Source organism: Dendronephthya gigantea, unplaced genomic scaffold (assembly GCF_004324835.1).
Source record: "Dendronephthya gigantea isolate DGI-Jeju-01 unplaced genomic scaffold, DenGig_1.0 000019F, whole genome shotgun sequence".
Classification (NCBI taxonomy): Eukaryota; Metazoa; Cnidaria; class Anthozoa; order Malacalcyonacea; family Nephtheidae; genus Dendronephthya; species Dendronephthya gigantea.
The window spans coordinates 1883071-1909479 of NW_021163029.1; the positions used below are offsets into that span (position 1 = coordinate 1883071).

The 26409-nt window shown below is 36.3% G+C and overlaps 1 protein-coding gene across 2 annotated transcripts; it reads right to left on the bottom strand.

Moving 5' to 3' along the window:
- Nucleotides 1-1478: 1478 nt before the first annotated feature.
- Nucleotides 1479-26021, bottom strand: LOC114521102 (tyramine/octopamine receptor-like). 2 transcript variants are annotated; one of them, XM_028541517.1, is made up of 8 exons: nucleotides 25993-26021; nucleotides 19825-19996; nucleotides 18270-18434; nucleotides 5225-5580; nucleotides 4437-4701; nucleotides 3686-3851; nucleotides 3169-3525; nucleotides 1479-2178 (listed from the first exon to the last, which is right to left on the bottom strand). In XM_028541517.1, exons 4-8 carry the CDS (start codon nucleotides 5562-5564, stop codon nucleotides 2032-2034), a joined length of 1275 nt encoding a protein of 424 aa, XP_028397318.1. In that variant the 5' UTR covers nucleotides 5565-5580; nucleotides 18270-18434; nucleotides 19825-19996; nucleotides 25993-26021; the 3' UTR covers nucleotides 1479-2031. The 2 variants fall into 2 exon arrangements, with proteins under 2 accessions (XP_028397318.1, XP_028397319.1); XM_028541518.1 differs by lacking the exons at nucleotides 18270-18434; nucleotides 19825-19996; nucleotides 25993-26021 and adding an exon at nucleotides 7918-7964.
- Nucleotides 26022-26409: the final 388 nt, after the last annotated feature.

The window sequence follows — 26409 nt, forward strand, 5'->3', positions numbered from 1 at the left end:
TACGGTGCGGTGAACTATAAGCCTGGAACGAAGGCCTATGATTGGGTGAAGCCATGGATAGAAAAGGGCGGGAAAGCTCTAGCAGAAATCATACAGTGAAGAAGGACTAAAGGAGAGTATTGAGGGGAAATTTTCGAACTTTCCAGTTGAAATTATGTTTTTAGGTAAAGAATTACCAAAATAGTACTCTCATTGAAACATTTTTAAATTTGTAGGATGTCACTTCCATTTTCACGGATTGTTCTGACATAAAAAATCGACGTAACAGGCTGGTACCAGCCAGTTCTGTAGACAAATTAATGGAAAATGTTTTTCTTTTGCCATTTCACCTCGAAAATAGTAATATACCTCAACTGCCGTTAAATGAGGAAGGTTTTTTCTTGAAGGAGTTTAATTTTTCCTCTCCTGGATCACGGCCCTCTATTTGGTTTCAAAGACGGCCACCAAGTTATCGTTCCAGTTCAATGAACTGTAAAACATCGACAATGTGCGATATTCGTAAAACGCCACGGCATGAAAAATTATTGGGGTGTCCCCATGACATGTAGTTGCTACTTGCACAAGTCACCACAGCTTAACTACAACCCACATGCTATAGTTGGTGAATGGTTGGAACTTGCACCAGCCCTATACTGGCTACAGCGTATGGTTGGAACTTGCCCAAGTCTCTACAATGTATAGCTTTTACTTGCACAAGTTCACACAACGCTTATGTTAGAAATTGTTCAAGTCCCCACAAGGTATAGTCTACTTGCCTAAGTTCCAACAGCGTATAGTTAGAACTAACCTGCATAAGTTCTCACAACATGTAAAAGTTATCCTCACAATCATTTTTGAAAATTTTCGAGATTATGCGAAGGAAATAAATGAGGCGAGAATAATATTGTTTACTTTAACAGTTCTATTTTACTGTATCGGTTGCTTTACTTGTGAGCATTTTGTATGGCTTTATATACCGATAGCTTTATATATTAATTTCTCTTTTATATTTTTAGTCATACAATTATTACGTCATCACTTTGCCCTCCGCCCAATTTCCCAGACCTAGCGACGCCCCTGACTATCAACGTCTCGACAATGTATATAGCTATATGTATAGTTTGGAAATGCAAAAGTCATCGCAACATGTATATAGTTCGTACTTGCACAAGTCTCAACGGCCAACGTATAGTTTGTATGACGTATTCATATATACATCGGTCACCACAACGCACATTTTACACATCGTATAGGTACTTCCACAAGTCTCCACGAGAAAAATTTCTACATGCACAGTCCCCATACTGTTCGTATTGTACAAGTCTTCAGAAATACTTTTCTTTGAATCATAAGTTGTCAAAAAGTAGCCAGAAATATTTGTCAAATAATTAAATTTTTATTCCCATGAATAATATTTGCAACTGAAAAAAAATGTACAAACTAAAGCGCTATCGAATACTAAGCACACCAGTGAAGCACACTTTTCGGGAGTAAGCTTGGTTACATTTTAGCCAATATGATATTATTATTCAAAAGATTAATCTTCCCTCGTTCTCTGAGCATATCCTTTCGCGACTTCTAATGTCTAAAGTCTCTTGTGGAAATAACCACAATAAATATTACATTCTAGTGCCAGAGCCCATTCTGTCGAGAATTTTTTTTTCTAGAATATTTCCTCTCGTAGAGAAGATTTTCCTCTCGCGATTAAAGTTGTTTACATGCAAGAAAACCTAGTCCATGATTATTTCTACATTTCTACATTCTTTCCTGACTGTGGACGTGAAAAACTATATACCAATGCAACAATGGTAAACTCCTAGAATTTAAAATTTAGGGGTGCACTTCCCTCTTGTTCTGTTTATCCCCGCTTTGGACTAGTAAGTGTTGTTAGACCCTCTATGTCGTGAGCGGTGAAACTCTTCGCTAATTTTGTCCTGATATTCGACAATTCGTATCTCAAATTAATGCATGCAGTTCTCGTGCATGTTCTTTCCTAGGCCATCATCTAGAATTGCGGTTCAAATTTAATAATAATGCGTCCGTGTCACGTTATTACACAACTGTATCGCTGTCTGTAAACGATACTCTGGTCTTATTCACAGATGTTCGGACTGCTAGCCTGTTTGGAAATCCTTTCGAAATTTTCAATCCCGTCTCTTCTGTTGCTGCTCCTTCGTTTGTCGCACCGTCCACGAAAACCTGTTAATATTATAATAGATGAGTTAATTTCAAAAATTTTGGCACTAGTTTTTTGTTCGCACTAAACTAAACCTTTTAGTATATAGTTTTCGTCTTCAGACGGATGCAAAAGAGTGAATAGTCACGAATGCTTAGAAGCTTCTTGAACATCTTACCACAACAACCAATTACCACTCGATATTATGTATTGTAAGAAGAAACTCGCACGTATAAATTTAGAAAATTCGACCCGTTGTGAAATAGTCTTTTGTCGCAACACACGAAATGCACTAAGCATGCGCTACGCTCAAACTACATCACTCAACACAGAGTTCAAAATAGAAATCAAAGAAAACCTGGAATATCATTATGTCAACTTAAATAAAGAGCTAGAGTAGAATTAACGAAGGAGGCACAAGAAACAATTTGTAATGACGTCGGAGCACTATTGCACACGATTAGATATATTTTTGACTGTATATTACGTTCTGTCATCAAAACGCAATTCACAATAAAAAATAAGAAAAAAAAATATTTCTGAAAAGTAGTAACTAGCTGGTACCACAGATCCACATGCAATATCAACTGGAAGTGTTTCCTTTCGGTAATTTCGGTGAAAATACAAATTATATTAAATTGAAATACTGAAATCTGTTCGAGCAGATGAAACAGACCCTTTTGTTAGTCACGCGTCAAAACATATCGTTTTGAAATTGAATACTATACCTTAAATGAGATTGATTTCAAGTTTTACTCTCACGGGCTCATGCATACATGCAAAGATTCTCACAAATAAGTATGGAAATAATCCATAAGTCGAAAACGAGGCTCCCGGTCATGGCCTGTTACGGCTTATTTCCACATTTATTTGTAAGAATTAAAAATTCTTTTTCATGCATGTGTTAAAGAACGATGTTTTGTATCTTTGCACGTGGCTCGTGAGAGTAAATTTATAACGATAATGCTGTGACCTAATTATGGAAAGAGTCTATACCGATGACCCATAATTACCTCGTCGTTTACTTCGGTGGGTTCTCGTGTGATGATCTCGGAGCGTTCGTTCTTTGTCGGCGTCACGGAGCCGCACGAGGGTCGATGAACCGAACTGTACGAATTTCTATACGAACTTCGGTTGTTTAAGGAACGCTGACTGTTTGTTGACACACGTCTGGAACCTAGATACCAGGCCTCGTAGCTGGTGCACTGGTATTCTTTTCGAAGACAAACCGAAACGAGACGACGGAATATGACGCGATACGACGGATTAAACATCGTATAAAGGATAGGATTTAAGGCAGAATTCAGGTAGTGTAGCCATTTTGTGATTGCTGGAATAGCGGGTCTGGCGTATAACCAAGGAAGACACGTCTGTAAAAGAATATAAAATTATTACAATCCTGAAAACGATATACCGCCCATTTTCGTTCTCAGGATGGTCTGGGAAAACCTGGGAACGAGGATGTACACCCGCCATTCATATGCTTTGTAACTGCATGTGCATAGCGCGCTGTATGTGAAACACACTTACCAGGCAGTACGTATAAAGGAACGAGAAGACAAAAAACGGCATCCAACACATGACGAATACAACCATGACAACCGACAGGCTCTTTGCGGTCTTGTACTCGTTAACTATGCAGCCAAAATAGTTTTTATTGGCATCAGGGTTCTGTGACCAACGCTTGCGACATGACCTAGCGGAGAAGCAAAAATTTTTAAATTTGAATAAAAAGCATACATGCCTAAAAATCTGCAGACCGTAAGGCCTGTTTTTCACACGTTTGTATGAGTTTTTATCTTGTTTTAGTTTATCTTGTTTTCTTTTGGAAAAAAACTTACAGGCGGAAAATGGAGTATTAAAATACAGTGTTGTTCGCATTATAAAAAGATGATAAGGCCTCAAAATACATTGTTGAAGTAAACATTGTTGAAGTTTACCGGTAATTCACTATTTCTCATTAGTGCTCCATTATAGACGGCACTAATGATGTGTTGATGTCTAGATCTATGGATTTAGGTGATATTTTCTTTCAAACCAACCGGATGAGAGCATATGAACCATCATCATCAAATGAAAACTATGAAATTGCCCGCCGATTATTCGAAGGTAAAGTTATGACAAATTATGTTTTTAACATTTTTACCGGGCGTGTTTTGCCATTCGCCATTTTTTTTTACTCTCGTGTCTATAGAGATGTACCTGCGCGCATTCCCGATTCCACGTCTATTGTTTCTATGTACCTAAAAATACTATTCACATGAGTATGTTTGAAATGTACCTTACAACGATGATGATTTTGAAGTAGCACACGACCATGATGGTAAGAGGAACAATGAAACCAAAAGTAGAAATAATGGCCGTCTTCCATTTGGTTTCCAATAAATAGACCGAGGCAACCGCTATAGCGTAGCCCCATACAGCAAATATAAGGCGATGAGCAATAGATGGGGTCACTGTTGAGTGATGTTTGAACGGGTTACTCACAGAATACAACCGGTCAATGCTTATAACAGCCAAATTCGCGATGGATGATGCCTCGCAAGCTATACGTCATAACAAAAAGTTAGCTTCATTATTTAGCGTCATTAAATAATTAAATGGTATCCAATAGTAGTAATGCAGGGCAATAAAACGTGACCAAGCACAGCACAGCACAGCACAGCAAATCACAGCACAGCACCGAACAGCACAGCACAGCACAGCACAGCACAGCACAGCACAGCACAGCACAGCACAGCACAGCACAGCACAGCACAGCGCAGCGCAGCGCAGCGCAGCGCAGCGCAGCGCAGCGCAGCGCAGCGCAGCGCAGCGCAGCGCAGCGCAGCGCAGCGCAGCGCAACGCAGCGCAGCGCAGCGCAGCGCAGCGCAGCGCAGCGCAGCGCAGCGCAGCGCAGCGCAGCGCAGTGCAGTGCAGTGCAGTGCAGTACAGTGCAGTATAATACAGCACAGTTCAGGGCAATACAATACAGTACAATACAGGGTAATACAATACAGCACAGTAGAGGGAAGAAGGAAATACCTCACAGCACAGCACAGTACAGTACAGCTAATTTGAGTACTTACTTATATCAACAAAGGTCCACATTCGCTCCAGAGTCACAGTATCTATCCACTGATGTATACTATGCCAACGATCGATCTCATAAGCGATCCAGAAGGGCATCGTGATTAGGGCAACAATTAGATCGCTTATTGCCAAGTTTATAAGAAAATGATTTGTGACTATCTTTCGAACTCGTTTGAAAACTCGGAATATCACGATAATCCCAGTGTTTCCGACTATTGTTAATGTTATTACGAAGCACATGGCGACAACAGAACCGATTGTTCCTTCCTGTGAATGCGCCTGTTGACCAGTGCGTGCAGGGATCGTTGCTGATTGGTTCGCCGGTGTTGACGTCATCGTGAAAATTATGAGTCTGGTAAGAAAATGGAGTCAGTTTTGTAACGGGGCTATCCACACTACTTCAAATATTCAAGGCTGCTTTTGGACTGAGTTTCTTTCCTTCCAACCCACATAAATTTCTAGTAACCTCTCTTATCACTGGTACATTCGAAGGGGGATCGTATGTTTTTGTCTTTTAAGTTAAGCATTGTTTCTCGTAAATAGTGCTTCTGCTCTGTCTGTGATAAGGTTTACTAAATTTCACGCAGAATGCTGATCTCAAGAAAACTGATGCGTAAAAAAGGTTATGTAGAAGAACAGGTTAAAGTTCAAGAAGTTGCATGACGGATGGATGACGATTAGATTTCTAAGATTTTGATTGTCTGTGAAAAAAATTTCAAAACGTCGAATCAGTCGGAATACTATATCTATATGTCTTCGTTAATCTGATAAATGACGAAAGTTGATGGTCTAGTTTCCATTGCCTGTATGTTTCTAATTAATCATCTACGAAGAAAGGATGTTATCTCAACAAAACATTTATGAATTAAAAACGCACAGAGTAGACAGCATTTAACCATGTGTCAACAGGTCTGTCTTCTATTCAGTATCCGACCTTCCTAGAAATTTTTAGAAATTAACCTACTGCTGTTGAGAACGATTTCTATACAGTCGCGTTTTTATAGTACATTTAAGAATACTTGCGTAATACTTTTCCCCTTAAAATCATTTAGCTGTTCTCAAAACTACAGTAAAATCACTCAGAGAACATATTGCTATGCGCATCTCCTCATTTTGTGTTACTACAATTAATCATTTTAGTGGATATAAACCTTCTGACTGACAAAGGTGGAAAAAACGCGACAGCTGTATCTATATTCGAATTCAGCCCTTACGCCGAAGGTTGTATTTTCCTCTGTAATTATAAAAATTCATTTCACTGATAATGTGATTGGTGTTTACAAAATATGAAACCTTCTATTCGATTCTGAATAGCACACACTGAGTTTTCAATTTATAAAAACAAAACTCAACATATATAATATTAGAGGCTGCTTTTTTATTTTATTTCTTGAAAGATTGCAACAGGATCACGTAGCCACTCTTTTAGACAGTTTTAGTCCCGTTATGAAAATTTCTTTCTCTATCCATTTCTTTGAAAATCTATATTGTTTTCACGACACAGGTTATATTAACACGAAAATATCAGCATTGCGGGTAAAAGTCTCCAGGGAGGCTACTCTGCTGAGGATGCATCGAAGAACTCGCAAACAATATATGAATATTAGATTTCAAAAATCAAAATTGTTCAAATTTTACTGACAATACGCCCTGTATACATAGACTCACAAGATAATCTCTGAATTTCCCATACTGAAAATCAACTTTGTTTTCAATGTACAAGGGACAGATTGACTATTTAAAATTCCCATAAAATATATTTATGTGGGCATGGAGGTTTTAATAATAAATTAAAAGAAATAATTTGAAAGTTCAAACCAGGAAAATGGGTGAAAGAGTTATAATTAACATAGACATGCAGCCGTAGCTGGAACGATGCGATAATTGGAGGGTTGTTTATTCATATACCGATCATATAAATATTCAGTTCTGCCCGAAGGATTTCTTTTGGAAATGCAATTATAACTTACACAATAGACACCCCCCAATTATCGTTCTAATTATGTCCCTGTTAAAGACAGTCTAGATTTTAGTGGAAACATTGTGAATTTTCTTCTGGTAAAGCTATTATATAGCTGTAAAACGGCATTAACACTTAACCTTCAGAAACTTTGTTTTGTTCTACGCTTCGGCAAATGATACGAATGGAAAGTTTTCGGTCCGTTAACTTGTGAAATTCTGATTTATACGCCGTCAATGGTTCCTTCAAATTAATAATTATATATTGACTTATTGTTGTTCTATAGTAATCGACGATTGACAAATATTGTTAGACGAACTTGCTAGACGAACCAGTGCCCCTTGCAGAAAGGTGACAGAAGGAGTTATTATTATAACGCTTTACTGACGATATGTTGCTTTTAAAATGAGATTTTGTTGTAAACGCGATAGGAGATAGGAATGTGGCCATGGTTTTCGCATTTATGCTTTCGTGTGCAGATGCATGTATAGGTCAACAAATAAAACCGAAATAACATACAAGTATATTTGTATGATAGACAACCTGGGTTGATTTGTCTTTGACAATACTCGATACGATTTTGATCGTATTCATGTGCGTTTGTAGGTATCGCAACATTGCTTTGTGAAACAAGCATGTAATTCTTATCGATTATTAACACACAACTCAGTGAATAATCGGCGTTCGTTTTCGTTGAGTTGTGCTTGTTAACTAATATTTCAACCTTACCCAAAGCGTAGCAGTTTTCTTTGTTTGTGATCGGTTTGAAATGATGACTTTGCCGATGAAATAATTACTTGCCATAAAATTTGATTCAATCGTGATTATGCAAACCCTGGTTCCATATTCGCTTGTTGTGGTTCAAGAGAGTCCCGCTGCATTCAAATTCCAACAATAAATTAGTTTTCAACAGTCTTCAGGTTTTTATGGGACACCCTGTAGAGTAAGACTGGTTTCCATATATCAGCGACATCTTAAAACAGACGCCGACATATTGTTGACAATTACGGGGGAAAAATAACTTCAGATACACAAAAGATTTGAGTAGTCATTAGGCTGCTTTTTAAAGTCGCAAATAGATGTAATTATCATGTCGTAATACGTTGTTGTAACACGTTGTTATGCGCAATCCGAGATGTGAAAACCTATAGAATGCTGCAAATATGCTGCAAATGATCTAATTGCTGCAAATGGATTACGACGATATACGAGGAACTTTATCCAAGGAAAGCCTGCCATTAGTAATCTCCCAGACTGCATGTCAGTGCATATTGGATCTCCCAGACTGCATGTCATTGCCATACTGATATATATATTTTGTATGTCCATATTATATAATTTTGTGGAATATAAACCACAAATAGTATAGTTAAGTCTTAGTTAAGCCTGATTCCCATAGAAAACATCTCATATTATTACTGTATAAATTACCTCCAATTCAATTCATCATACTTTTCGAATGAAACCTTTTTCTGTGTGATACATGCATGCATAATATTAACAGACATACTGGACTATAAAATGATAAAACTAAGTAATTGCCTACCAGCGACCTTTGGGTGCATTCATATCATTTTTATTAAAAAATGGTTAATAAATTTGCCTCAAATATCTGGACTAGACTGGGTGTCAGTATATATAAGTGTTGATTTTTGTAAACTAAGGTGTGAACGTCAAGCCTGTTTCCAATGGCTGAATTTATTCGCTCGCATTGATAAAAAGAAGAAAGCGTTCTTACTTTTTCGCATACCAATCACGTCACCTGATTTCAGATTCCGCTTTGCGTCGCGCGAATAAATTCACCTGGTGGAAATGGGCTTTGCTTTACTACTTACGAGGTCAATCAACTTGCTCTATAACAAAATTCGCCTCTGCAAACAAATGAAGATATTATTGCACTTTTTGTCCTTGCCGGCGATATGCCGAAGATATTGCCGTGTTCGACAGGTAAACCTTTCTGACAATAATTAATTTATAAAAATAACCTAAACAAAACTATACAAACAGTTGATAGGCAAGAAAAACAAGATTTATACACCCATACAAATAGATCGACAGTAATTTGTTACCGTAAATGGTGTTTGGGCTAATGAGTATGAATACAAATATGTTCTAAAAGAAAATTTAATTTGTCTTTAGCCTATGATGTTTCGTTCTGCAAATTTTTGTACTTCAAATATTGCGACATAACAGATGAAAATCACACGTCGTGTAATTAACGAACACACGCAGGTGTTTATTTTCCAACTATATCGGGGATACATTGTGTTGTGAGACTGCTTTTCACACGTTTTTTAAACGCGTGTATACGGAGTACGTATATATGCCTATTAGGTTGAAATGACATGCAGAATTTAGTTTCCTGTATGATTTTTTTACATGTGCATTGACATAAGTTGAGGTTTTCAAAAGGACCAATAAAGTTTCCGTTGTAAGATTTCACTGATGCTTGGATTCACGCCCATCGCGTCAAGGCCGAACCTAGACACTTAGTTGGGGTGTGTTTATCCAGTGTGCTATATTTATACCATTTTCATTTTCAAATTCTGTGAAAACAATCGTTTTCAAAGCAAACCAACGAGCAGAAGACGAATAAATGAATATACACACACCACAATTATCGCGTCTAGGTTCGGCCCTGACGCCCACGTGCTTTGATGGAAATCGGGCCAAAATTAGTAAAAGTTGAATAAAATAGCATGATAGGTATCTAGCACGTGAACTTTTCGATATACATGCGAGTATAACGTTTGGATGTCCTAATAACGTTGCAATCGAAATATTTTTTCTTATTTTAAGCCGAACATTGAGCTCTATTTCAATGAGCTACATGCTTCAAATGCATGAAGTATGAAAAAACGAGACAGGATAAGCCTTTTCAAGAAAACTCCTGAATATGATTGTCTCGGTCTATTATATACTAGAATTGCTGAAGTTCGCGCACCTGCGGTTCATAATTGGAAATATGTCATAAGCCGGGAGGAGGCGCTTATATAGATCCAACAAAGACTGATTTTGAGTAGACTGACTTCGGTAGACATACGGAAATTCGATACACTGAATGAATTTTTATATTCATCTTTTTTATCGTCATTTGCAGAAGCAGGTTCGAAAATGCAACATTACAGATCTAATTACGACTTAATTACGCCACCGGTAGCGTTGCCGGCTACTGTAAATAATATATTCACAAACTGAAGAGAGACATTGCTGTGTACGCTTTATCTTAAGAGGCAAACGAACATTTTTAGGTCCTTTCAAAACGCCCAAAACAGTTGATCACGACAGTCTGATCAGTGAAACCCACACCCAGACTGAAATTTGATGCTGAAAAATAGTATATCTTATTCTGAAAGGAAATGTCGTACCACTTTTAAATCCAATAAATTCGCTATAAGGCCCTATCAGACTATGTGTAATTATTCAGGCAGCCATCCAATGAAAGTTCAAGTTAGGCTCCAACAATCAAAAACCGTAGGACTGAAGTTTTCAAGACATCTTAAAATTTAATAGAAGTGTGGATTGGAGCTGCGTCTATTTATAAGGTTAATCTTCACAAAGGCTTTTTTCCTATTTAACTATCAAGCAACGCACTGGAATGGCTGCAGCCATTATTGGGTAAATTCCTACCAGTGCGCCTATTGTTACATTTCCCCCACCTGCTTTACTTATAAGGATGGATGAAACATTTATGGCCAAATTTTTCACCAAGAAAGGCTAAAATATTTGCCACAAAGAATTAAACCAAAAGAGTAACAGTTACACCCAATTCCAAACCGTTCACCGCGAACACCAATGCTCTTAGGGTATAAGTGAACAATTGGACATAACAATTATATATTTTAGAAACTCATGCATGTCTGTTATACACATTACCGGCATTGCAACAGTCATTTCTCAAAGCCACAATCGCGAAGCTTAGAGGTGCACGTGCGAATTAAAGCACGAGCTTGCACAAGACAGCACTGCATCACACACACGCCATGACATGCCTCAATGGCCAGGTTGAAAAAGCCTTAACTGCATGCTCTCGAGGTCGACTGCCATTAAGGCATTATGGTACAAGAAGTGCACAAAAATCAATTCATTTTTCCCCCCGAATATTTCATGCACCATATTGATCCAGAAGCACCGGCTATAGGTACATTGTTTTATCTTATGAGAAAATACGTATACATGCGATATTTGACTGTCATTCAAGCAGTCAGCAGAATTCTCCTCATATCTGATACAAGACGTACACTACAGACGAATTAGGTTTTGCTGTTCGACAACCGGAGTCACATATCGAATCCCAATTGTCCAACCGCAAGATATTCAGCCTATTCTGTGTACAACTCTTGATGTACACACAATTAATATAATTCTCAATAATAACTCACCGATATTCAGTCATGATCTCATACGCCCCAATACTTTGAATGTGATATAGTTCCAAACGCAAAAGGACTTATAGACCAACTGATTGAAAGATTTAACAGACTTAACTAACTTCTTATGACAATTCAATTAAACAGTTGCACTGTTGCGCAACGTTTATATAACGCCCACTAGGTCTATACCAAGTTTGACAACGACAGGCATTGAATATGCTAGACGATTTTAATAAAGAAAAACACCAAGTCGCAAATGTGTATAAGATTAGCAGATTACAGAAAATAATTAGGAAAACATGATTTCATTATAATTGCCATACAAGTGCTCTATATATGTGGTTGAAAGTCTTAAATGAATTAGAATACCTTGAAAATGTTATATGGCAAGGAAGGCTGTATAAAACAAACCTTTTTAATCTGTATTCTCATAAAATGTAGCTATAGTCCAGTTACTTGATGATTTAAATTCAAATCCAGAGGGTGGTACAGATAGAATTAAATAATCATTTTTCAAAGATTTAAGTCGGATAATTTTTAGATCGTCTTTAGCAAGTTTAATTCTTTAATTAAAGATAATTATTATATGCGCTGTCAGAAAATGGAAATTCGCCTGAAGCTTTAACGCGCATATTTACACAACGAGATTAACGGCCGTGATAGACGCGCTTGATAACTCGATAAGTCGTTTATTTTTAAACATTTGCGGATTAATTTAGACCTCGGTAGCTTTTCTACTCGTCATCAAGGCCAACTTGACATTTGCATGTTATAACAATGTAATATGTCTCCGCCTCGTGTGAAGAGTGTTTCCATTTATTTTATCGACGTTTCGCTTTCCCAAGCCTTTTTTGAATCATTACAGTTTCATATATAGTCATGATTTGTCTTTTATAGGAACTTCGACAGAAACAAGCAATCAAATGCCTTTAGAAGCATCGTTGATATGCCTGAGAGCCACTAGACATTCATTTTATGTAAATAGTAAAAATTTTTAATGATCTCCAAGTTAATATGCAAAGTAAAGTTCACCCTTTTAATCATTGTAAATCAATGAATACTGAAACATTTTTGTCACATCACTTGCGGGCTGTGCAGGTTTCCCGCTTTAAAGATCATCCCTCATAGTCTTGTATGCTAAAATATAGCCTTTCGGTAATTATACGCACATTTCTATCGGTTTAAATTTAGAACCACCTCAAATGAGATGGATTTCAAGTTTACGCTCACAAGCTAAATGCATATCTGCATGCATCCTCCTTCAACACATGCATGAAAAAGACTTTTCCATTTTGACAAATATATGTCGAAATAAGCTATAATACGAGAATGAGGCTCTATATCTGACCTTCAGCCTCCCTTAAGTGTTACAACTAATTTCCACACGAAATTTCGTGTGAATATAAAGTTATATCGAGGATTGAGAGGCAAATCTATATTTTCCGAGTTTATGTAGCTAGATAAATCTATCTTAATTTATAACTTTAAATTTTTTTTAATGTATATTAACAAGAACTTTCCTATCTTTCCAATATTACATACACTAAAAAGTTAAATAATAAATACTTGTTAGCTAAATAGCGGTTAAAATCAATGGTATATATAAAGAGTAAATCAATTGGATTGGATTAAATTCTAGAGGTTCAAAGGGTCTGACTGATTACTTATATATATTATTACATATTATATTATATATATTATTACATATTATATCATATATATTTATACATATTAATATACATATTTATTATATCTACATATATCCATTTTTTCCTTATGGGGATTTACGCAACTTATAAAATGCTTCATTTGCTTGACAAGAAGGACTTGTCGAAGGTCATTGTGCTTGAGTTGTAAATTTAAATATTGTTGTCCATATTTGTAGTGTCATATCATATAAATGTAATATTGTTATAATAAAAATCATTTGCGGATAAATTTTACCATCATTCATAAAAATGTTTATGTGAAATATTTATACACTTGTGGGTCCCAACAGGGTTGTTAGGAATTCAAACTACAGCTATTATACATTGTTATTCGTGATTTCAATGGTTTTGGGGTTTTTGGGACACCCTGTATATAAATGACCTTCGAGTTTTACTTTAAAATAAATTGAAACGTCGTAACGTCAGTACAAACAGACAGACTTGTAGCACTGTTTGCCGACCTCTATATGAGAACAGCTGTTTAGAAACTTCTTGGTAACCGAATCTTTTACCTTGGGTATTTCTGCAGTCCGGTCAAATTTAAAAATAGATTGCTCAAAATTTTGGCCGTGTTCTCTCAACGAACTTATATAAAATCGCTCACATTCATACGAACATTTCGATTTGGATTGTTGATGAATTGACGTATAATATACCAAGAAATTTTGTTAAAGATATTGTCTTTCGTACTTGAAATAAATTTTCCTTATACGTTTTTTCTGCAGTCATTTTAAAAAATATTATCAGTCTCTTAATGGCAGTTCAACCATATACGCGAACATAGTCAGTTGGCGGAACGTAGAAACACCTTCGATCATCAAAACGTTGCGAAACGGCTTGGCATTATCAAAGACAACGGCAATTTTAGATGTTATACTTTTGCTATATGTATTTCATATAGTAAAAGATATTAAAGCATTATTGTTGAAAGTTAAATGCAAATTAGTATATATTCAAATCACAAATTCCTGGTAATGAAAAGTAATAAGAGAAATTTTCAGGCCATGCATGATATATCTCAGAACTCCTATAGCAAAATGTATGTGAAGTATATGAACGCATCGTTCCGTATAATAACCATGTGAATAAGCCGACACAATATAGTATTTTTTAGGATTTGATATAATATATATATATATATATATATATATATATATAAATGCATTTGCTGTCTTATTTTTAAATTTAGAAAGATTATAAGAATGCACGCATTTTACGTGTTGCATGGAAAACGCGCATAACTATATAAACAACTATAACTATATATATACATGCAAACAGCTCTTTTCTCAATTAAATTTCAGCGGGTGGCCTGAGCAAATAGGCCTAATTGGGGACATGCGAGCATGCATATATATATAAGTTAACCAATTAAAAATGTACCATATATATGGTCATCTGTTTTTAATATAGATAACTCAATTCCACGGATATGCTATACATTTTCATGCATATACAGGGCCCTAAAATGTGAATGTGTATAAAAACGATACAAACCCACGCAACCGTGAACTCCATTTGGCACGAGAAATATTAACATGACGTCTTGACCTCCCATCTGACTTAAAGAAACCTGTGGGCATGAACAGTCACCGCATTGGTTGTCGTGATTAAATAAGTGTAAGTGTTATTTACGATAGCCTTTAACGATAGCCTTTTTAGACTCTATTCTTTTGCTGTTTTTAATTAAAGTTGCATCTTGATAAGCGCTTCATTTCCTCTGAATTTTGCCCACTTGAGAGGAGTATGAAAATAATTAATTTTCCGTAGACAGGCAAGTTGAAAACAACAAGATTAACATCATGTAGCATAAGTAAAGTCTGCTGTGAGATTGGTGGAATATTCAATTAGTCCTGTGTACGCTGAATGCCCTGTTTTAGTTCTATTTAATCTTTATTGATCTATATTGTGATTCTTGCATACAAAGGAATCGTTACAATCATATCAGTTGTAGAGAACCGGCCCATCAACTATCGGATTTTACGAAACGGTACATTAAAAGAAAATTCTTTGTTCACAGTTCGACCTTATCTATAGTGACATACACTAGATCAATCTATAGAAAAACCCTTTCAAATAGATCTAAAATAAAGCGATCTTGCTCGAGGCATTCCGATAAAGCAATATCTTACTTATTTCACATGTGGAACAATGCATACTGCACGCATGAATTGATTTCCAGTTTTCAATTTTATTTAGAGTTATTGTGTGGTAAACAACCTGAGAAATGAACTCCTTTTGCCTTCACAGCATTTAGCGCAGATGCTAACGAGGGTTTTTTTTATATATTTTTTGATCAGGTAATTTAATTATGCTAAAGACAAAAGGAACCGCCATGCAGCTATATATATGCTCAAATGCGGCGGCAGAACATTATATTTACAAGCAGAATTGTCGTTGAACTGATTTTACACTTGCATCAGATTTTGTATACTTTTATCTAAATTTACCTTTATTGTACAGAGCGCATCGGAAAAAAACCCCACGAAAATGGAGATATATTAATCTGTTATGTATTTGTTCAGAATATTATACGGTAGAAAGAATAAGATATATGAACGGCAATTAAGATTTCAATTTTAGATTCTTTGCATGGCAACACGAATTAGAATTTATAGTAAAACCAGGGGTGGATCCAGCACTAGTGCACTAATTTGCATTACAAAACAAAATTGCTATTCTCAGCAGTTTTCTTGTGTCATGCAAATTAGTGCACTAGTGCTGGATCCACCCCTGAGTAAAACGTTTTTGTACAAAAAATACTTGCATCATGCATTGACCTGTGGCTTGGGAGAGTCATATAGGTACACAATTTTAAGGCACTGACAAAAGGTGAATTTATTTCCAATTCTACTGTTCCTTTTTCAAATCAACAATACAACATACTTATGCTCTATAATTTTGTTTTACCGTTGCTATTATAAGAATATAAATTTGATTGCCACCCCGTAGTAAATAGATACTAGACTCAGCATGTTTACTGCTCGTATATAAATTATAAGCCTGTTAGTGCTTCACCGTGGCACCGTGCCCGTGGACAGGTGTGTATATCGGTGCCATGTTACATAATGTTTACACCTTTTTCGCATAGTATTTTGCGTGGGTACAACCGCTATAATACTGGTGACATTCAGTAAGGGAAGTGAAGATTTGAAATACTTGAGTTGTCGTTCTTAGGGTGTGGCTCAGTTAGAATGCATGATGGTAAAACATGCGGAAATTATGTAAGATTTTGCATGTGTTGATCTCGTAGTGGGCGGTTTTGCTGAACAATGAGGGTATGTTAATTTTTAGTGTTTGGGACTTAATGGTCATATTCTATCAAATATACAAAGAAAATATGATTCAAGTGAGATGGCGATCTTTTTATACCATAGAAGACTTTGATTCTTTTAGTTGCTTCATTCCTTTTCTCGATTTTTGCAACAATGATGGATCGAACAAACCCCTGTCACGTAAGTGTTCGCAAATTGTTCTGATTGGCCCTTAATTCTTAAGCATTTTTACATCAGAACAGTCATGTGATCATGATTCGATCATTGTTAAAAACTAAGGCTAATTCGAGCAGCAAAAAACCTCAAAATTAAAACTTTAACCCTGGGTATATAGTAGGTTATTAATGTATAGAATATATTCACGCGCTTCAATTCAAACGAGCCAGTATTCATAAAGAAGAATTAATATCTATGCAGACCTTTTTCCAAATTCTGGAAAAGAAGCCTGACCCACGCTTGCCAGCCTGCCTTTCAATTGTGGGCACAGACATATCATCGCCCTTTACCAGCAGACAATTTGATGATATGTCGAACGAATCAAACCAGAAAAAATATCTTGCAATTTGCAAACTCAAGATTCGGATTAAACACACATGGTGCAAAATTCCGTTTATATTTCGAGTTTATTTTAAATTCATTGTCAAATCAAAGACACATAATCATATTTTCCTGTTTTAGCGGTCGCATTTTGTGCCAGACATACAATGCAACTATTTCAATTTCAATCTGGTCTCTCTACGACTACGGCACTGAATACCTCAAGATGCCTGTAGAATCGTGTGCCAAACGCAAGAAATAAAATTAACATATAATATTCTTGCAAATGGCAATTAAAGTACTCTGATAAACGTAATAAGCATGATGCATATATGTACATTTCGTACTAACCATACTAACTACATACTACATGTCACTTCAGCTAAATCGTATTGATCCATGCAGAAAGATATCGATCATATTCGCTTATTGTTGGGTTGCCAAAATCCATTATTTTGGTGATTGTAAATAAAATTTTTGATCAGAATGTTTATACACATATGCTTTTAGCCTTCATGATGAACATTCGGCGTTTGTACATTTCAGAAATATTCTCTACGAAAAAAGGCGTGCCCCTAAGCCATCGCTAATGTACTGTCAGTGTAATTCAACATAAACAGCCTTTATTAATATGAAAAGGTTTTGCCAGCTTTGACTACCCAGACATGCTTATTGCTCGTAATATAATCATTATCCGTGGACGTACTTTTAAATTCGACAAGATACGAAGCAACAAAAACGTGGCGTGATTGTATTTGGAATTCAAAACTTTTCCATTCCACCTATATCATTTTCACGGCTGTAAGCCCTGATTTTTGATGTTTTAAAAAGGGAAAAAATCATTGATTAAATCTAACGCTTCACCTTTACACAAAAAAGCTTAATTTATCGATTAAAACATAACTTTTCCTTGACTTATCACTTTTGGAATAAATGTTCCAGTGAAATTTTGTCGAACAAAACACGACGGGGTTTCCTAAATTAATTATCGTGCATGGAGTATAACTCTTTGTAGCAATCGAAATGAATGCGCTCTCCCACACGTTGGCAACTTTAAGAGAGCGCAATTAGTTTGATAGGTGAGTTGAAGGAATAGAGCTTCGGGTGAAACGAAAAGGTGAGAGGTACATTCGCTGATAGTGGCAATGAATGATATCGAAATACCAAAAATATTTCATGAAGGGTACCTTGTAAATCTGGCTCACGAACTAGGCGTTTTATTAACTCCACATTCTACCTCCAATCGCACCAGGATATGTAGCAGATTCTTCGTCCGTTTTCCAACGTTTTTGCAAACAGTTTGCTTTGATGCTAGCCCAGACAATGCGAACAGTAATCTCGGTTTGTTTATCCTAGAACAAATGAGCTGTCTAAATGACTGACATACATAAACGATACTGAGTGAGTTCACATGGCCACTTATAAACACATCATGAGCTGTTCTGATTAAATAGTTTGTTTGCTAAGGTCAGTGATAACACTTGACATTAATTTTGTTTTCAGCAAAACATCGAAAAATGTTTGTGGTCGAATTTGCTTCATTAGTACATAATTAGACAAGACAAAGTATACTGATTAAAAATTCCTAATTCAGTATGGAATTCGGGCAGAACAGAGTATTTTCTACACCTGTTTGTGGCGCACTGCATATATTCCCTTGTAACCCCCTTCTAGTTTCTTCTGCAGTATCACCGAAGCAATAAGAAAAGCATGATTATTGTGATGACCTCCAGAAATAAATGGAACATTTAAAGTTGGTAATTTAAACTGTTACGATGTAACTGCGGGGTGCTTGAGCGAAAAATTTCCAAGCACGCTTGCAGGGAGTGTGGAGGTGTGTGCATTTTTGGGGCCCTCTGTTTAACTATTTTCGTGACTTGTGTAACTTGTGGGTTATATAGTAAGAACAGAACAATCAACAAATTGCTGATGACAACCTCGTGGTTCATTGCAATTAAAACTAAACACTGTATATTCACATGCATATTTTAATCAATTGATGACAATTATTAGAGCTTAATGGGAGGGGTGGGAGTGGGTACACTTATTTCATCGATGTCCACAGGAAATGATTTTTGTACTGCTGTAACTGCAACTGATGAATAATTTTCCAGCTGTTCCTGTTCGTTAGAATTGTAAATTTATATGAGAGCCTAGCCTTAGTTTATAGCTTTCCACTTTCGCGGTATGAAGTATCATTCGATAACATTGTCCAACTACGTTTATCGGATACCTACAACTTTGGACATATCTCGTTGGAACATTGTCCCCCCCTCTGACCCCTTTTACAAAACTCCATATACTGCCCCTCATCAGTGGTGATAAATTTCGTGTGAACTGACTCCATATAATGCTAAGATTGTGTCATGGCAAACTACAAAGCTGTTAATTGTCTGCAACTTATGTAACTGGGCCGGAAAGTGGGCTACCAAGTACGTGTCATACAATTAAACTAATTAGAGTTTCTCTAGCTCCAGTAACGGTGGAGAGATGACCGATATCGGACCTTCATGAAGAGAAAATTAGAGCTAGGCATGCAGGATGAACGTGAATAAATTTAAAAAAATTGCCTTGTGAACTGAGAGCGATGCAACAACAAAAAATTGGTGTAATGAGACATCTTGTCGAAGCATCTTGTTACAGAGAATTATTAAATGAAAGAATGTGTAGTCAATGGAATGCTCGAACGGTAAAATTGCCACTTCTAAAGTTCAGAATTTCCTCCACTTAAAGTATTATTACCTTTCTAGGACTGCACGACTGTTATCAGCGTCAGATCCAAGTTGTTTTTTTGAATGCAATCCAAATTTTGCTCTTCACTCTACTACAGATTGTCTAATCTTTCACCGATAAGCTTACGATACGGACTTCCTCTGAGGAAACACGTAAAAAGGATATGAAATTTTGGACAACTCTAGAAAATAGATTATAAGCCAAAATAAGGTTCGTATCATTAAGATAAAAAGCAGATGCGAAGCTAACTGCTTCCTATCAGTTCAATCATTTAGGAAACAATCACTCAGTAGCAGAGATAAGTTTGTTGTTCTAGATTAGATTAGCTTAGTACGATAGTACATACGACGAGGTGTTATATATAATAACTGGGGTGGTGCTGTGTTTGTAGTTAATTTATGCAAAAGCAGACGTAGTGTTCCTTTTTCCATGGATGAAAAAGATCCTTTGGACGTACTACTAGATTAACCTTAACAAATAATCACGTGTGTGTCTTTGTTTGTGTTTTATACGTAGTATCTTCTGCGCATGACACACTTACACTGGCTTACTCTTGTCAGCCTGTCAAAGATTACATGTACTATTTCAAGTCCACTGAATCAGATAGAACTATGAATAGATGTTTTTGAGCGTGTAAACAAAATCGGCCATCCGCCGTTTCACGTGTAGAAATCATGCAATCCAGGCATTAGACACTGCAAATATAGCAACTGGCGCCGCAGGAATAAAGATCACTGATAGGCTCCAGGCAGTCGTCAGACTGACGAGTCAAATATGTTCCATATGAATCAGGGAGTTTCTGTATTCACATTGCGTTTCGAATGACGGGCTCTGCACCAGGAAATGATAACGTACGTGAACGGTAGAATGACAGATCAAAGCTGAACGATTTCAGTTGTATATCTGTATCATCTGTGTGAGTATTATACCATTCTCTTAAATTATCAGTTTGGTTTTACGTGTTACGTTAACTGGCTACGACAGCCCTACTTATTATCTGCGATGAACTATATGATCTGTCACGAATCACGACATGCAGTAATTAGTAATTACTGCATATATTATAATGATTCAACTGATATGTTATCATGATTCAATTGCATATATTATCATGATTCGACAAGTTGAATTTGTGCATTTCACAGACGTTTGAAACAATGCCCTCGGGTTTAAAAAAGAAGATTATTTAACCTCGTTTGTTCACATCTATATATAACTGTTTATTCGTCATTTCAAAAAATAGAAAATGAAGAGTATGAGAGAAAATGACAACGCATGGTTAGAACGGTTGGTGACGGCAACCGGTTAATGACTCAAGAATGATTAACACAAAAATATAGCAGATGAGTTTTACAGCGACATTTAACAGTGATGTAATTCTTTGTCTTTATCTCAAAGCAGCAGCATTTTTAATTTTGAGAAGCGTCAATGTCGTGGTTCGTATGAAATAAGGTGAAGCACCCATCATCAACCCATTTCGTTTTCAGGGTTGTCCCAGTTGAAAAGAGTGCATTTCAGTGCACTACATTTCTGAGGAGCGGAGGATTGTTGAATGGCCACCTACTAAGGATACCCGCGGGTTTATTATTACTATTATTAATAAAGTAATTCAAGGGATATAGCATCAAAAATAACCTGTATAGTCCTTCGACTGAATTTTTTAACCTTTTATTTTCAGAGAAATTGAAAGCTTTTTTTCGAAATATTTGCGAACCAAAGCTGCTACCCGCCATCTTGTTTTATAATGGGATCAAATTACCGATCGTCACAGGCTGAGTCGACGTTTTTTGAGTTTAGAAATGCCACTGTTTCATTTAACGTCAGGATAATTTTAATGAAATATCCTTCTAACAATGTTAGGAACTGCAATACAGAATGTTTGCCCCCTCCAGTCGGTCGAACTGAGAAACTATATAAGATGAAACATCTGTTAAATCCGACTTAATAAGCCTATATATAGCCTACAGGCTATGAACTTTAATTTTAAAGGCTAATGCAATAAGCATGCTATCCATCAAAGCGAAAGCGGTGTATAGTCCGTAATATAAACAGACGCGGTGTGTGTATATATATATTTTACATGACTATATTTCTTGAAAAATTAAACAACCACTAACTGTCAAAATATTAACGCCATTTTGTTCCATATTTCTAAATGAATACGGGATAAAATTTTTATTCGGAAATCTGGAAAATAATTGTTGCATCAAGTAACCTACGATAGTGATAAGCAGACAAGTTGCACAATATAGCTTTTGTAACATTCGCCCTACCTCCTCCCCCCCTCGTACACCCCTCCTGGTGAAAAGCAGGTAAGTTTGGCTTAATTATATACAGGGTGTCTCAAAAAAAACGAAAACTATTGAAATCACTCATTGCTAAAATTTGAATGTCGTGGGGATCTAATGTAACTTAGAAAATGCTAAGTACGAAAAGTTTGAAATTGTGAATATGATTAAATTTAAATTAACCTTGTTATTGCTTCGAAAGAAAATGGTACAGCTGACCGCGGAACAACGTGTGTTTATTGTAATAAATTACGCGCGCCCAAAGTACAACGGTGCGAAACGCTTTTTGACAAAGGTCGACAAAGGAAATTTTACTGCATCATGCACAAAAATACGTATGGCAAACATTTATACACTTGTGGGTTCCAACAGAGTGCTTAGTCATTTAAACTCTAACAATTACATTGTTATAGGTGATTTCAATAGTGTCAGTTTTTTTGGGACGCCCTGTAGAACGTTGGAAGTGAACCTGCAGGTGTATGTTAGATATTGTACCCTCAATGCGTGCTTCCGAGGGTATTAGTGAATTTTGTTTCTCAAGAGTCTAAATGCATGTTTCCCAAGACGAAGTCGTGATGTCGCAGTTATGATTGGTAGCCGCGCAGAGAAGCATTTACATGCAGAGAAGCATTTTTCGTAGCTACTGTACTCATGCAGTAGCCCGGATAAAACTTTTAGTCATTAAAAGCCATTGAGCCTTTAAAATGTCGATATAAACAGCGGAATTGTATGGGTCAACTAAGTAATTACTAATCCAACGTAGTTATTATACGCATGCAATGGGACAATTTGTTTTCGTATGTTGAGCTAACGACCACGGGTGCATGGTTGTTGCTCAGCAAGTTATACCGTCGTGCCGCCTCGAGAGGCAAGTTTCTCACGGGTGCGGATGGTTTTCAGGCTGAGCTATAACTGCCTCGCAAGGTCGTTAGCTCAGCTCAATAGCTCTCGTGTGCGGCGGACTTAAGGAATCGAATTTGACTGTCAGTCATCGCCTTACAATTGACTCATTAAATCAGAAAGTAATAACTAATATTATAGTCAAAGAGTTTGGAACTTCTTATAATTGCTTTATTATCAAAATCATTTTTATTATCCCCACTTATCGCTCTCAAGGCATGCACATGTATTATTTCAGACACGATTTTCGTGAAAAGTGTGTTTATATAACGATCGATGCATGTAGCCTATATAACATTATTTTCCATGTCGTTGTTTAGTTTATGTTTGATAATTAAATTAAAAAAAATTACTGCTCATAATTAAGTCTTGGAATCTCGGCATCTTGCTTAAATTGAATTCATCCATGTGTTGCTAATACTTGGAATTCCAAAACTGAAACAATATACAGTATATGAGACACTCACAGTTCAAACCTGAATCATACATGTTCTCAATTTAGTTTATTCAAAAGCTAATGCTAACATTCTACAAATTTTTCGTATCTTGGACATAAATCATCACACCTCAACTGGCTTTCGACCAAGACGCATTAACAAGTATTATTCTAAACGTGTTGAAATAGGGTGGTATGTGTTGCCCGTTTGTATACAGCGGTTTGAATAACTATCTGAAACGAGTTCGGATTCGGTATATTCCACGCTCCATGCATGTAATCTAAATTAGCAATACTTTTCAGCGACGAGTTTGAAGTTATGGATCTATCAAATTCCTAAGTCAAATATAGCTGGCCAACTAATCATGATGATAAATCGACCTGTATATACAGCGAGTAAAATTGATATTGATGTTGATATCTATGATTATACACGCTGCCAAACATTTAAAATTGCAGTGCATCAATTAGGCAATTAGCCTGTCACTATAGCCTTCGCAACACTTAATTTTAGCAAGATTGCAAAAAATCGTATATTTGTTTCTTGACCGCATGCATATACAATTTTCAGTTTATACCAGTATCTGCAAACATCCAGAATGACCAGGAACAAGCATTGCATTGTCTTTGAATAACTTCTTATATATTAAATCTATAAGAAGTATATCTAGTCTTGTCTGCAAGCATTAACAACAACTGAAACAAAACTTTTCAACCAAACGTTTTCAAACAAACGTTTCATTCTTTGGTGCAAGCAAATTCGGATGAAAGTATTAATACTATCTATAAGCTAGGGAAGTCGGATATATGCCTGATTCAAATTTTCATCATAGGAATATTTACCCAAGCTTGTTCTTTGTAAACTCAGTATGTGTCACAAACCATGAAACGGAAAACTTTTTTCAAAATGTTCAAAAACAATGCCATATCTATACGTTAATATTATTTACCAGCAATTGCTTATACAAATCAGTAGAAACTCTTTAACGTGCCGGCATACTCAATGCTGCGATAGTTGGTGGTAGTTCCACAAGTATACCAAAAAATCAGATCACTGAGTGGTCACATGCTTTAAACAAGTGCACGGTTCTCACGCTACTAACGTCACCAACTAGGTCTGAACTTAGAAGCAGGTCAGACACACACATCTACCAGCGGTTTTTTCTGTTCTTTTAAACGCATTCCAAAGTTGAAACGCTACTAATGAGGTCCTCAGACATAAGCAACATAAGAGTTTTAGACCTAATTATGAGAGCTAATCAAGTGTACACATGGGATGCAATGGGACTCTGCTCAATGCTACACTAGTTGTATGAAATCAGTCTTGGCATGAAAAATGTACATCGGACCTTTTGTCTAAATGCATTTACAGTGATTTACTTTCAATGTTTCCATATAACCAAGTACTTTGTTTTGGCCCTGAGGTGTTTTAATCAATCCCAGAACAAGACATTGGTTTTACATACCACAACAGAAAATTTCATTTGGACCTCTCCACCTTTTCTTTTGGCAGCCCCCTTCTAGAGCTATACTGTCCTGCTATCTTCACGGCTCTTTCATATCATGTTCCAATGGACTCTTTTTATAGATTTTAAGAAGACTATATATTCTTCCTATATTGATGCACACAAAAATACCAAACAAGTCATACGTTGCAAATGTGTCCAATTCAGCGATAGTTTGTCGCGATAATTGTATCAATTTAAGAATGATAAGTATTTGCCAGCTGCTAAATATATAGCTCTTTAATCTTATCTCAAATCAAGGATAAACGCCTTGAGATTCTTGCCGTTTTTTTACAAATGTCGTAAACTCTTTGCGAAAACAATCGTATAGTGGAGTGCTCTATTAAATCTAATATTTCCTTCTCTAAGTGTTTATCTTGTAAACAGCTGAGGTAAACTTTCTTTCCACAAAACGTATAACATATATATGACTATATCTTATCAGTTTTTGACTTTTCTCTCTTAGACAATCTAGTATACTTTCAATAATTCAGTACCATGTATAGAACGCTGCAGGGTATATATAGAAACTTTTTTATATCTAGATACACGCACTTTTATAGCTATATTCCCCCCTGGACGTTCACTAAGGTTCATCCTTCATGAAATAAAACAGTTTCGCAGTAGGACTGGAATTAAGCCTAGGCAAAACCAATCTATATCTTATTTACACTAGAATTCAATATTCTAAACTGTCCTTTATGAAATATTATAGATTTGCTTATTAGCTAAGTCCCGTTTTATTACACAAAATAATGAAAACCTAACCACTCATTTTAGACCGGATATAAAAGTCTTGTATCCTTTAATGACTTCAATATTTGTCAAACAAGATGTGTGCTGGATGGATTCGCGCTTGATATTCCAATTTGACTATTTCCGCTCAAGGAAAGAATTGACCCTGAACAATTGAACATCGACCACAGATGAATGTTATTAACGGATTTTCTGTCGGTATGCAACGATAACGTTAATACCTAATATTTTACAGATTACAGCGCGTAATAAAATAAGATAACATTAAGCTGGTGCTTTACTATTTACTTACCTAAATACCAAATGACTGTTTTCTTTTTTTTCTAAAAGTAGTTGAGGAATCTTTTTGAAAACAAACATGAACGTAACGAGACAATTTCTGATCCTGTCAGTTTAACACCAGAATATACGTATCTTGTTACTTTGACTGAAAAACCAGCTGAAAATCCCAAGACCAGTGGACCTTTCTCAGGCACAGTTCCGAATTTGTCTGTTGTTAAAGCGGAGCCTTTTATGTGAAAGTGGAAGGTTCGTGCCTCACTTCAAAGATGAGTGCCAATTTCTATCGAGTGCAAATCGATGAGCTAACACGTCGGTCAAGCTCCCCATTCGTACTTGAGTACATTAAATGGAGTCATGCTGGCCCGCGCTCTTTTTGTGAAAGGTCAGGTTTCAAGGATTACCCGATTAGGCATCAATTTGTGTTATC

Coding starts and splice junctions, on each gene's coding strand:
- LOC114521102 (XM_028541517.1), bottom strand. CDS start 5,564: ATGACGTCAACACCGGCGAACCAATCAGCAACGATCCCTGCACGCACT. Junction 3,526..3,685: donor TCCTTTATACGTACTGCCTG/GTAAGTGTGTTT, acceptor ATTCTTTTACAG/ACGTGTCTTCCTTGGTTATA. Junction 2,179..3,168: donor CCACCGAAGTAAACGACGAG/GTAATTATGGGT, acceptor TAATATTAACAG/GTTTTCGTGGACGGTGCGAC.